Source organism: Pinus tabuliformis, chromosome 9 (assembly GCF_031772625.1).
Source record: "Pinus tabuliformis cultivar Carrire ecotype Pingquan chromosome 9, CPIR1, whole genome shotgun sequence".
NCBI classification, from domain to species: Eukaryota; Viridiplantae; Streptophyta; class Pinopsida; order Pinales; family Pinaceae; genus Pinus; species Pinus tabuliformis.
In genome coordinates, this window is record NC_142307.1 from 1,868,639,911 (window position 1) to 1,868,654,968 (window position 15,058).

General features: G+C 32.7%; 1 protein-coding gene across 2 annotated transcripts; it reads right to left on the reverse strand.

The window, feature by feature from the left end:
• Positions 1 to 13,084: 13,084 nt before the first annotated feature.
• Positions 13,085 to 14,608, reverse strand: LOC149156342 (LOB domain-containing protein 23-like). Of its 2 annotated transcripts, none has more exons than XM_089438527.1 (3): positions 14,452 to 14,608; positions 14,165 to 14,347; positions 13,085 to 13,534 (listed from the first exon to the last, which is right to left on the reverse strand). In XM_089438527.1, exons 1-3 carry the CDS (start codon positions 14,488 to 14,490, stop codon positions 13,214 to 13,216), a joined length of 543 nt encoding a protein of 180 aa, XP_089294653.1. In that variant the 5' UTR covers positions 14,491 to 14,608; the 3' UTR covers positions 13,085 to 13,213. The 2 variants fall into 2 exon arrangements, with proteins under 2 accessions (XP_089294653.1, XP_089294652.1); XM_089438526.1 differs by having other exon boundaries at positions 13,085 to 13,546.
• Between the last annotated feature and the right edge of the window lie 450 nt (positions 14,609 to 15,058).

The window sequence follows — 15,058 nt, forward strand, 5'->3', positions numbered from 1 at the left end:
GTTATGTTATGGTATATTATATTGAATTATGTAAAATTATCTATATGTTATTGTTAATTTATATATTATTATGTAATATATATTGTTATTTTATTATTATATTATTTTTATTATTATGTTGTGCAATAAATTATTAGAAAATTCCAACTTTAACATTAAATTATATGGCTTTTAGTTTTTAGGTTATATATTATTATTATATTGTATATTTCATATATATATATATATATTTCAATTATAGTTATATCCACACTCTACCTTATGGCTCTAATATATAGAGCTTAACACCAAAGCATCCAGATGACTCTACTCTTCTGTCTCTTGCGACGACGTGCTGTAAAAATTGGGATCGGAATCTTCATGACATCCTGTAATGCAGGTTAAGAGTCTAACATATTTCTGATTAATGTCAGCGAACACTTTTCTGTGGAAACCAATTGCGATTCCAGTTCCACTACTCTTCTGCCAGTGTGTTTCCAAGTGTTTTAGCAGCTGCAACCACACTCCAAAATGTTTCCTTAGCTTCATTTCGGAGCCTCCCTACCATCCTTCCTAAACAACATGTGTTGTCTTGTCAAGTACACAAGTTTTAGTGATTTTCTAGCAGACTTCCGGCCTGTGCATGATAGCTTGTTGCATCCCCCTCACAGGTTGTTTCTCCAAACTTGGTCCACCTACAGGCTGAGAAGCTCCCTCAAGAAATTTTGCAATTCTGGAGGGGAACCAGCCTTCCCTCCAGAAGTTACGCAATCCTCTCTGGCAACTTGCTTGGCTCCAAAATTGCGCAAATATTCCTATCAAGCTTCACTGAAAAAACTGCGCGATCTCTCCCAGTAGGACTGCTCAGCCCAGAAATTGCACAATTCTAGGTAATAGTCAGCTGCTCAGCCCAGAAAATGTGCAATCCTTCTGGGAATCCATCCCATCTCCCTCCCAGGAATGCGCAAATCTTCCCATGAGCTGAGTAGGTTGTTGCATGTGCCATTGAGTTGACTGGTTCCACCCTTGATCGGGAAAATTTGACTTGCATGCATGGGCTGCTTTTTCCTAGAATAACAAAAAGAAACATGCAAAAAGCATCCCTAGATTTTTTGGAGCTATTTTTAGCAGCTGGAGGTTACATGCAAAGATTGTTTTAGAATCTTTCCTCCAAGTGTCTCTTTTTCCTAGATTTGTGGCATGCGCATCATGAGCCTCAAAATTATTTATTCAATGCTTCAGATATCATTTGTTAACATTTATCTTGGAGATCTGACATCCCACATCATATCCAAAAGTCTTGGACACATCCAGCTCAGCCATTTCTAGGTAAGTCAACTTAACTTAAATTATTTTGCAGCATTTTTGTCGCTTCTTGTGTTTTGGCTTGTGTGAGTGTTGTTTGCTTGATTTCTATGAATGCTTATTGACGTTTACATCCATAGTAGCTTGTACTAGCACCGTTTTATTTATCGTTAGCATCTCATTGTTGTTGCATGCATGAAACTATTTTGCATGAATGATTGCCGATTCGGCGACTCACTTCACCCACATCTATGTTGTTCCATTTTATGAATCTTTCATTCATTGTTTGCATGCACGATCATTTGCTCCTGCTTACACTCAGTATCACCATGCATTCACATTCACATTTGGTTTCAGTTGCCCGTCAGCAAGTCTGGGCAGCCTTGGCCCGAACTCTCCCTCACCTAGATAGCATTGCGTAATCTTGAGAGGAAAGGCTCTCTCTTCCTCTTAGAAAATGCGCATTTATGCCTATTGACTATCCTGCAGTCTTGAATTGTGCAATTTTGAGGGACAGTGACTCTTGGCCTAGAAAATTGTGCAATGCAGTCACTGGGCCTGCAACCATTGCCAGCTGAAATTGTGCATTGTGTAATTCCAGCAACCAACACGCCAGCCTAGATTATGCATTGTGCAATTCTAGCAGCCATCCAGCCTCTTAGACAACCCAAACTTCCTTTTGCGCAGTTCTGGGAGCTAGTATCCCAGCCTCCCAGGAAACATTGCGCAATCCTTACTAGTCAATCCCCAAGTATGATGCATGTCATTCCTCAAGTTTGCTTTGGTTTTAGCTGACATTGAGTAGTGTCAGCGGGATGGTGATTGCTACCTTTAGGGCACATGATTATGAGCATATGTATCATATGTCGAAGCCCGTGATCATCATGGAGGATACCTTCAACATACCCAACAACAATGCCAATTCCAGAGATATCTTGAAGAACCGGGTGAAGGAGCCAGGTAAATTCAAGATGACACCCAATGAGGTCTACAAGATGAAGATATTGCGGAGGGCATATCAGCACTTGGTCATCTTGGCATGTCGTCTGTATGGCCAAGAAAGCACATAAACCTTCCCACAGAGTTGGTTGATCACGTTGGACCAACTGGCCAGAGAAGGCAAAGCATGCAATTGGTCTGACATGTCGTCTCACCAACTGAAGGAGAAGGTAACAAGGGTTCGATAGCTGCCCAAATGTATGCAAGCAGAAATCTACATTTCCCACTACATATTAGATGCAATATGTGCCTGTCAATAGTTCGCAGGGTTAAAGTGGGCATGGACATCAGCAAAGACCTCTGTGAACACTTATTGTAAGATGTTGTCCGAATGCAGCTGTTGATGATTACATGCAAACATGGACGATGAGATACAAGGGAGCCCTGCTACACTTTCCTAAGATGATGAAGCCCAGAGCAGTCGAGCTGAAGGCACACATCCAGAGTTAGATCCAGAGCTATGAAGATGTCCCGCAGCTCATCACTAGTCTACATGCTTCCCATGCACATGTATTCAAGATTATGGATGTTGTTGTGTGCGCACATGTGATCCCATCTATTAGGACACTCACCCAGGTGAAGACAAAGGCACAGGTCCGACTAGAGCTTCACTCATACTTTGATGAGTTGATGCGCATAGCCACCAACCTAGACTTATCAATCAGTGCAGACACCATACACAAGTATGTTGATGGTGTGGCCGCATTCAAGAAAATGATGAGCATGCTATCAAACAAGTTGGACAGAGGAGCCCGAGCAGTGTACTTGAATGCTATGGAGGCAAGAGTTCGTTTATAGGAAGATGTCACCTTGGAGTACATGGACACTATCACGGATTACTGAACTTGGCATCAGTTTACTACTGTCGACCACCATGAGGATGTCGAAGAGTTGGTCTTCCAATAGTTGTCCAAGTCATAGTGATGTCTTGCATGGATTTCTCAAGCCATTTTGTCTCACATGGGTACATGTGCATTATAATGTAACATCTTGTCAAGTGTAAGTTCAAGTGTCAATAGTTGGATGTAACAGTGATAGAGTAGATGAAGAGTCATGAGGGTAGCTGAACTTTCATAAAGGGGAATGTCAAGGGCCACCCCATGCTTTGCTATATATAGTCCTTCATAACTCATTGTATGGCCTTTTTGTTAGCCAAGCTTTTGATAGGACTATATTAGAGAGAGCTTGGATAGTATTGTAACGAGCCTGGCTCCTCCACTGCGTAGAGTTGGTATATCTCTTTGGAGGAGGAGGCAACAGTGACTGTAACGTCCACTATCAGAACTAGTGGTTGGACATGGATTTATTGTATGACTGGAACTTACACTTCTTAATATAACAGAGCCAGAACGTTTCATGCATATGTCGTATTGTATTTCAGCTATCTTTTTTACTCTAAATGATATATGTATCTGTTTGCTTACGCATGCATGTGTAGCTATTTTATGGATATGTATGCATGAATATTTCTAAAATGTTTTGTTGGTTTAACCATCACCTTAAATTGCGAGCTTAGTTGCCTTCCATGTTGTGATGCATCTTTACTTGTGTGTTCCCTTCTTAACTGCATGCTTTCACCTGTTTCCAAGGGGTGCACTCACCTTACCCTCTGTGTGTTAGAACCGCTCATGCACCTTCCTTGACTAACTACATATGTCACACCCTTGCTACCAACATGAGCATCTTGCCTCTGTGTGAAACCGTGTTTAAGGTGATACTATACGATCCACTACTGGGACTCCTACACCAACGGTCTGTGGTCTAATTGGGACTTCTTACCCGGCAGATCCCTTGACATGTTGGCGGGTCCAACACCGTCAACATGATGATATTTTGATTTTAAACCAAACAAAAGAAGAGCACCGTAGGCATGTAAGATATGTTCTAGATAGGTCACAGTAAGATAAATTGTTGATTAACCTGAAGAAATTTAATTTCATGAAGTCTAAGTTGGTAAATTTAGGCTTTACCATTTCAGAGGATGGATTGAAAATGGATCCAAAGAAAATAGAGGCAATTGTAAGTAGGTCTTCACCTAGGAAAAATTTTGAAGTTAGAATCTTTCATGGCTTAGATAGCTTCTATTGGAAGTTCATCAAGAACTTTAGTGGTGTTTTTTCACCCATCATTGAAACAATCAAGAAAGATAGGAAACCCTTTTGTTGGATAAGAGTAGCAGAGAAAAGTTTCTATCTCTTGAGGAGGAGGATCACCAAGAAACTGATGTCGAAACTACCTAAATTCAATCATATTTTCTAAGTTAGTTGTGATTCCAGCGGAATAACCATTAGAGTAGTATTGAGTCAAGAAGGTAAATATGTTGCATATTTCAACGAAAAAATGAATGATTCAAAACAAAATACTCCTCTCATGGTAAGGAATTATATGTGATGGTTCAAGCTTTGAAGCATTGCAAACACTATTTTATTCCCAAGGATTTTGCTTTATTCCTTCATAATTCTTCATTACAGTATATAATGAAATAACATAAGTTGAACCATAAGTATGCCAAGTGGGTGAAATTCCTACAAAGTTTCACGTTTGTTTTGGAACATGTGAGTGGACAACAAAACAAGGTAGTCGATGCTTTGAGAAAGAGAATTTTGATCATGCAAGAGTGTCATGTGCATATTTTGGGTTTTGATTATTTGAAGGACTTGTCTGAGGATGATCTTGATTTTCGAGAAGCCTTTAAAGCATGCAAGAACCCTGTGAGCATAGATAGCATCCCATGGAAGGAGCTTATGTTGCAGGATGGTTTGCTATTCAAGAAAAACAATTTATGTATTCATCATTGCTTAATGAGAGAGAATATTATGCAATAAAAGAAAAATGAAGGATTGGCAAGGCATTTTGGTGTGGAAAAGACACTTGGGCAGCTAGAACATTTTTATTTCTACCCAAATATGCGGACAGATGTGTAGAAATATGTGAGCAAGTGTAGAGTGTGTCAACATGAGAAAGAGAGGAGTTAAAATGTTGGACTATATAATCCTTTTACCAGTCCTAGCAGGCCGTGGGACTAAGTGAGTATGGACTTTGTTTTGGGTTTTGCAAGGTCGCAACGATGTAAGGACTCCATACTTGTATTTATGGACAAATTTACAAAGATGGCTCATTTTATCCCATGTTGCAAGGATAGTGATGCTACACATGTGGCTCATTTGTTTTCAATGAGATTGTCCAATTTCATGGCTTTCCAAAGAGCATAATCTTTAACAGGGACACGAGGTTCACAAGACATTTTTGGAGGACCTTGTGGAAGAAGCTTGGAACAAAATTGAACTTCAATTCATCCTATCATCCACAGTTTGATGGGGAAACTGAAGTTGTGAATAGGAGTCTCGAAAATATATTGAGGAGCCTTTTGGGTGAGCACCCCAAGCAATGGGATCATGTGTTAGCTCAAGTTGAGTTTGCATACAATGATTCGCCAAATAGGAGCATAGGGAAGAATTTGTTTCAGATCTTGTATGGAATGCACCGTAGAGGAGTGTGCGAGCTAAGATATTTGGGAAAACTTGAGCAGAGCAGTGTTGATGGGTAGGATTTTGTAGTAGCAATGAGTGAATTCCATGAGGAGATAAAAAAAAAGCTACAGGACAATAGCTACAAGTACAAACAAAGAGAAAATTTTAGAGGAATAAAGGTTAAATTTGATGCAAGGGACATGGTATTATCCCACTTGAGGAAGGAGAGATTCCCCATAGTGGAATATAACAAACTCAATATGAAGAAAATAGGTCCTTACAGGATAATCAAATATTTTTTTGTAAATGCTTATGAATTGAAGTTACATATGGCCATATGTATCTCACCTATTTTTAGTGTGGCTAATTTGTATCCCTATAAAGCTAGTGATGAAGGTGCATCTAAAACAAATGAGAATAGTGTAGAGGTTAGTGAATAAAGTTGGATGAAGTAGATGCCTATGGAAGAGGGTTTGAAGGCTAAAAGGATTTTGGACACCGTAGTTGCAAAGCACATGAGGGGAAATTAGTATATGGATTTTTTGGTGAAATGGAAAGATCGTCTGATGGAGGATTCTACGTGGATGATTACTGCAACTCTATAGAAGGCAAGTTGTTCTGTAGAACACCTTATAAGCAGGAGCTCATGAATTTTCCTTCCTAGGGAGACTGATGCAGGAGAATTAAATTGAGCTTGAGATGAAGAAATGTAGAAGAGCTTGACAATGTGGTGTACTAACTAAATGTTAAGCTGGAAAATTGATTTTGTTGTTTTTATTAGAAATCTAAATATTTGATTTAGATATAGGAATTGGAGTATTCCTAAATAATTCGAAGAGTCTAGGAATGTAAGAGTTATTTCCATTATAATGATTATTCCACATGGTTGTCTTTTCAATGTCCTTGTTTGGAGAGAAGAGGAAGTGAACCATTTCCTTATGTTTGTGAATAAAAGAGGCACCGAATGGGAAGAGGGAAACTCTTTTCCTGCCTCCAAGTCTATATGCTTGAAATGAATGAAAGGAAGTTGTGTAGTCATATATATATATTCCTAAATCTGTGTTTTTTGTTATTATAGTTTCACTCTAACTGTGTGTGCATTTATTTACATATCAAAATTTGTTGTGACCATATTTTTGATGTTACATGCTTGTCGTAATTAGACTTGGAGTTGTGTCTATCTATGCATGCTCCATTTGTTGCAACCTTCAACTATTTTGTAGCGCCTTTATTTTTGCTAGCAATATGACATCCTTTTGATTGGATTGTGGACCATTAACTTGAGTGAGGGAGAAATCACTGACAAGGAGAGGTGGGAGGAGATCATTCCTTGAGTTGGGAGACGAGTTAGACCATGAGGAATCAATTCTGCAGAGGACCGAGTTGTTTCACCTTCCAAACTTCGAAAGATTCATTTTTTTAGTGCTACAGAATCATTTCATAGCGCCTACATGTTTTTAAAAGAGTGCTATGAAATCATTTCGTAGTGCCTACAACTAGAATTTTCTGCACTGCGTTTTGGCGTCCAGTTTTCTTTTTGGCATTCCCATTTCTATCATCATCAATTCTTTCTCTCAATTTTTTGTAATGTCCTAGAAAACTTGGCCATAAAGCCAAAAATCATAATCTATTTTGATGGAGTTTTTAGTCTATATAAAATAATACAAGAACAAAACTATTTTTGAAATATATGATATAAAAGTTTTAAGCCTAATTTTGCTCTGGCCAAAGATTAATGCTCATTAGAAACCCCAAATTGTTATAACTATACCATATATATTAATATATATAGTCATAAAAATATTAATATGCTAAAGAAGCTTTTAAAAAATTTGAAAAAGAAAAAATTTATATTAATTTATTTAAAAAAATATAATGCACATTTTATTACACATTAAATTGTGCTTTTTTATTTACATTTAAGATATTTTATTGACATAATTACTATTTTATTTCATTCAATTTTATAAATATTTCATTATTACATTAAAAAATATTAATATAATTATATTTCAATTTTATTATATGTTAAAATATATGGATTTATATTAGGAGTACGAATTCTAGTTTAAAAAATATAAAATTATTTTTAAGTTTCAAATTTTATTAAAAATAGTATTTATGTTGTTTTTAAGGACGTAAATTAGTGGGTCATAAAGTGAGGTACTCGTAAGGTATACTTTCTATATCCATGGTTTAAACTTTTCTCAAGTAGTATGACGTGGTTGAGGGTGGGCAACTAGAAGTATAGTAGTAAACTCCAATTTCACTTGAACAAAAATTAAAATATATCTATATTCCTATGATATGGATATTAAACTTATAAAAATAATACAACTTTAAAAATATAACACGATTGCACTAATTTTTATATTATTTAATTTTCTTTTAGCTTCCATCATATCTAATTGTTGTTTATAATGGTTTTAAGAGAAAATTAATTTCTTGTAAAGGGGTGGAAGGTGGAAACCGTGTGGGAGGATAAAGATTCTCATATAGAACATGTAGCCTCATATAATCCACATATTATAAGTTAACAAATCATTTTACTAAATTAAAAAGTATCTCACATGTGAATGGTTTTTTTATTTAATATTAAAATTAAATTGGTAACAAATTCAATAAAATATTATTTCGTTTAAAAACCAAAACAACAAAATTCACAATACAATTATAATTAATAATAAAATTTATAATACAATTATATATATATATATATATATATATATATATATAATTTGATATTTTACATCACAATATTTTAATCATATAAGGTTGATTTTAAAATATATAACTATTTATTTAACACATGAAAATCAACCTTTTTATTTTTATAAATTTAATTTCATCACAAGTACAAAAAGCACCACACAATTATTTCCAAATTGTCTCTAATTTTACATCACCAATTAATAGGAATTTTATAATCTATGTAATAAATGTTATATAAATGTGATTGTTTAAAATTCTATCTTTAAATTATGGTATTGAATATCCCAGTTCAATTAAATTTATTATAATTTTTGTAAAATATTTTATAGATAAATAATCTAGTATAATCAAAATAATTATTTTATAATATATTTTACTTTGCTAAAATTAAAAAAATATATACCAAAACCAAATAAATTATAATTTTATTATTATTATTAAAAGAATTAATTTAATATATATATATATATATATATATATATATATATATATATATAAATTTATTTCAAAAAACATGAAACGAGATTCCTAATTATGGAGATCTACCTCTATCTTAAAATAAATATTCTTAATGTGTAAATAAGCTTTGTTACAACACCATGGCTTATCAATACCAAATTCCCAAAAAATCATAACTCATTTCATATGACACTTGCTCATGTGATTTTTCTTTCAATTAATCCATTTAATTAAAAGGGAGAAAAAGATGTAATTATCTTGAAATAAATTTCAACCTTTAATTTGTGTATAATACTATGAAAAAGATGTACTTACTTTGGAGATAAATTTGAACTTTTAATTTATGTAATTACTATGAATATTCTAGATTAAATCCAACCATCCACCAAAAAATTATAGATAATTAAATTAAAATTTCGAAAACTTTTTTTCAAAATAAACAGTTAAATGAACCTAATCATTCTTCCCTCAATATTAAAACTAACCTAAAACAAAAAATTATCAATTAAATTTAATAAAATATTATACTATTAAAAAAAAACCAAATATATGAATTCAAATTAATTATATGAAATTGGATATTTTACATTGCATAATTTTAATTATATAAAATTGATTTATAGTTAGTACCATATACAATGATTTTTTAATTAGGGTGATGTTATAAAAAAAAGGTTCAACCATTACCTATTTGTCTTTTCAAATTTCATTCCTCCACATATCCGATAGACATCACTTAATTATTTTTTATTAAATTGATTTTATAGTTGGTACCATGTATAGTATAGTGATGTTATAAAAAGGTTTCAACCATTAACTATTTGTCTTTTCAAATTTCATTCCTCTACATCTCCCATAGACATCATTTATTTATTTTTGAATTATCTTTGGTTTTATATTATTTGAACTTTTAAAAATACTAATGTTAATACAGATTTTCATTAGTGGTTTTTAAATTTCATTCTTCTATATATCCATAGATATCATTTCATTCTTTTTGAATTACTTTTCGTTTTATATTGTTTAAATTTTTAGAAATATTAATGTTAATATAGATTTTCATTAAGAGATTTTTGAGGTTTAAAATGGACTTCATAAGAAAAATGTACAACCAAAATAAACTTTATAAGAACTAATAGGATTCAAGATGATGATGTCAACGATGGGAATGATTCACCATTTTTGGAGTAAAAAAGTAAAAAGATTAAAAACTAATAAAACTATCTTTTTAATTTTTATTTTCAACTGATCTCCGTAAGTATTTACCTAAATTTCGAGCAGGAATACTTGTTGGATGCAAAATTTAATTCATCATGAAAGGAATACTCGTTGGATGCAAAATTTAATTCATCAATGCAAGGAATACCATTTTTGAGTAAAAAAGTAAAAAGATTAAAAAATAATAAAACTATCTTTTTAATTTTTATTTTCAACTTATCTCCCTAAGTATTTACCTAAATTTCGAGCAAGAATACTCGTTGGATGCAAAATTTAATTCATCATGCAAGGAATACCAATGTTGCATAAAATGAGAAATACATGAAAAAATGTGATTGCAATCACATTTTTCGTGTATTTCTCATTTTTCATGTAGCAGGGTCCATTGAAAGTATGACACATGGGTACTCCTTGGATGATGAATCGAATTCAGCATCCAATGAGTGTTTCCACTTTGAGTAAACCCATAGGGAGATAAGTTGAAAATACGAGTTAGAAAAAACAATTTTTTCTTTTTTCCCTCTAAAATTTGATGATGTAATCTAATCTAATTTTATTATTTCCACTATTATTTTATTTTTTAGTATTATTGAGAGAAATGTTTTTCAAATCTTTGACTAGACCATAATTTGAAGGTCTGATTATAGCATTTGCACAACAGAATGTCAAGTGACCACTTTCTGCCATAATTTCTAGACGCTGTTGCAATATTTATGCCATGATTTTTAGATATTTATGGACTGATTTTTCATTTCTAAACTCTACAAGAAAACTACCTAAAACTAAAACGTTTGAAAATAGTTCAAGTCACATAAATAACTACCATCAATTATTGCCCAACATAATTTAATCAAATATTTACATATAAAATGGATATGAACAAGATGAAAATAAATACACTTAGTAGGAGTTATTATCCACCATTATTTATGTGCTCTTCATAGAAGTAAAAATGTATATGTGCATACTTACTCGTGATTACTACCCACCAAAATTTATGCAAGTGCTTTCTCCTTAGTATGCAATTAATTTTTCCACTTCATATATCATTTTGCAATTTCTTTGATAACATAATTTCCAATTTAGCGACAAGAACCGCCTCTACTAAAACTTGTTTATATATATGTTTATCTAACATTGTATATTATGAAAGAATGTGAAGATATATAATCTCTAAGAATAAATACTATTAATTTAGCATAAATTTAGTTTCAACATCCAACTAATGAACCATTTAATATTGAAACAAACTTAAAAAAAAAACAAATTAAACTTAAATGGAAAAACAAAGAGTTGTTGTTTTATATTTTTTTTTCCACAAGTTGGAAAACTATCATAAGTCAACCAACCCGGAGGACAACCATCCCTAGCTGCTAACCTCGAATGTAGGCTGACTCATCACTCTTATTCAAGGAAAACCATGCCAGTTGGATGCTTTCACCTGTGCTAGATGCCCCTGAAGTCTTGGGTCGTTAACCTGTTTCTTACATCCGAGGAAGACCAACTCCTAGCCAAACAAAAACAATTTTAAAACATTCTCTTTTATATTTCATCTAATAATACCACCATAAATATATAAATCAAAATTAATAATATCTTTTCTATTAACTAAATATTTTCTATTAATTTATTTGTTGAGGGCCACAAAAATTAATCCTTTCACTCCTATCCTCTTAAAAATTTCATTCCATCAAAAATCCAAGAGCACCACTTAATTTTTTCCGAATTATCTCCGCTTTTACATTAGTGATTAAATCTTCAATAATAGGAATGTTAGTATGGGTTTTGTGTTAAACTAAACATAATTGTCCATGTAGCATTCCGTATATGTATGTCGCTGCCTAACATTCCATACCACATATGTGTTCCCAGTTGATGCCAATCTACAACTCATTCCATATCACATATGTGTTCCCAATTGATGCCAATCTACAGCGGGTGCTTGTTGTTAATGGACAGAGTGGATTAGATACATGTCACTTTAAATTGACCTTATTAAAGAAAGGACAAGTTTAATCAGTGATGCAATTGTTAATATAGCTTATAATTTATAATTATTTGAATTATACTTTTAAGAAAGCTTTATGAAAACGTGGTGAATTAACAATAATGAAATTCAATATTTTAGTAAACCATGTAAAACTGCTTACTGGATTACTGAAATTATATTTTAAATTTATATGTGAATTAACGTAACAAAATTTAATATTTTTTTTATTTATATGTGAATTAACATAACAAAATTTAATATTTTTAAAACTGCTTACTGGATTACTGAAATTAGATTTTAAATTTATATGTGAATTAACGTAACAAAATTTAATAATTTTTTTATTTATATGTGAATTAACCTAACAAAATTTCATATTTTTTACTAATAATTTATTAAGGTAATTGGATTATATTTTTAAATATATAAATGAATTTGCGCATAATTTTGATATTAAGGTAATTGGATTATATTTTTAAATATATAAATGAATTTGAGCATAATTTTGATTGGATATTTTGGGATATTTTTAAATTCTAAATGATTGAAAGCAAGTCAAATAGTTGATATTCTGAAATTTGTAATTTAAATAGAGATAGCGCCACTAGCACAAGGTCTTAAAAATCTCTTAAAAATATTTTGAAATTTATAATAAAAATAATCATCAGATCAAATTAAATTACTAAAATTATATAATTGAATTTCATTTTTTTTAAACATTTTTAATTTATCATAACTTACTTGTCAAACCAGCAATGAGGACAACTATTTCTGACTGCTAACAGCTCATGCAAACTGACTCATCACCATTAATCAAAGAAAACCAAGCTACATGGAATAACTTGTTGATAATTTGTAAGGGAGCAGACTTTCGCTCCTTTATTATATATATATATACTATTTTAATAACCAAAATTGAAAAGGAAAATAACCCGTGATTAATAAATTAACACAACAAAACTCAATAGTTTGAACAGACATGTAGGTTTAAACCTTGATTTAGAAAAGTAACATTTTAAAAAATTTAAAACAAGAGGAGACAGGAAATTCAAATCGCAGTACAGTGTTGAATGGTTCTTGCTTATGTCCAAAGATGATCCCACAGCTGAAGTGGATCTAAGTCGTCCACACCAATTGAGCATGGGTTCGTTCCACAGTACTCTTCTGTCTCTTGCGGTGACGTACTGTAAAAGTTGGGATCGGAACCTTCAGGACATCCAGTAATGAGGGTTAAGAGGACAATATATTTCCGATGCGCTTCTTCTGTGAAAGCCAATTGCGATTCCAGTTCCGCCACTCTTCCGCGCAGATCATTGATTACTCCTAAACACCCATTGACGGGATCTCGAAGTCTTTCGTTGGCTTCATACACCATACTGTTTACTGCTTCATCCCTCAGCTCCTGCGGGAGATCCTGTAACACATGAAAGGATTATCAAACCTAAGTTTTAAATAATCTATAAGATGAACAATCAGTACTATCATATATATTTGATCAATCGCTTCTGATCTTCAGATTAATTCGGTAATTGGTTAGTTCGGTCCTAAAGAGGAAGAGCGCAGAAGATTTTGCCAGAAAAAGAATGACTTTTCTGCCCAATTTTAAAGAGGAAGAGCGCAGAATGACTTTTCTGCACAATTTTGAAGAAATCTCGTTGAAATTTTTAGAAATCTTGATATTATTAAGTTTCAAAAGTTTGAATGCTACGGAAATTTTTGAAAGCGCAGAATCTATTTCCACGGTTTAAAAAAAAAATCAAACACTTTCCATGGCAGACTTTTTTGAAAATTGCATAAATCAGCTGAACCTTTGATGAAAGTAAAGATCATCTTTAAATCTTTAAAATTCAAACACTTTCCATTTCAGATTGTTTTCAAAATTGCAAAAATCAGCTGAACCTTTGATGAAAGTAAAGATCTTTAAAATTCAAACACTTTCCATTTCAGATTTTTTTGAAAATTGCATAATCAGCGGAATCTTTGATGAAAATAAAGATCTAAATAGGAAGAGTGCACATTAAGTAAATTGAACCTGCAGTAATTTGATGACATGGCCATTTCCGAAGACTCTGTGAACCAGCATGAACTTCTTGGCGTCATCCTGCGGGAAATATGGGGCAAGAACGCATTTTTCGCTACATTTTTTTCTCTGGGTTTTGCAGGCGGCACACGAAGATGAGGGCGCCGGTTCCTGCTTGCAAGCGGTATCGATTATCTGAAAAACAATTGCAGAAAAGCAAATCAGTTCTGTTAGAAGCTTCCATATCATCGATTTCTCTGAGAAATATATTGGGAATGGCTGTTCTTCGTATTGCTTACCATTTCGCTGCCGTGTCCAGTGAAAGTGTTTTCCGACATAGTGGAATGCAGAGAAAATGGAAGAAATTATTTGCTGGTCTTGAAACAAACTCCCAGGTACCTCGCAATTAATAGGGAAATGAGGGAAACGAAATTTGTCTCTGGCCAAAAATAACGGAATAAATTTGGGGTTTTTACGAAAATTTAGTAAAAATTGTTTAAGGGAATTTCAGGGTGACTTTGCTGATTACGTGGAAGAAAAGGAGGAAAAAAATGTTTTCACCAGATAATTTTGTTGCTGACTTTCACGATATCCGAGGAAGAAAATACTTAAATTTAGGTCACACAATTAGAAATCAAGATAGGACAATTAGAAATCAAAGAAAGTGGAATAAGGGGCTAATCACCTGCCTCCACATTTTGTTCATTTAACTTACTTGTTTATAGAAGTAATTTAATATTTAAATACCAATTTCATTTTTAATTTCGATTTTTCTTAATGAATGGTACAATTATTCATGAATTTTGAGCATGGGATTTTAAAATCAAAAGTTTTTAACAATACATTCAATCAAAATAATCAGAGTACTTTGTAATACATTTAATTAATGTTTACTTAATAATTTTT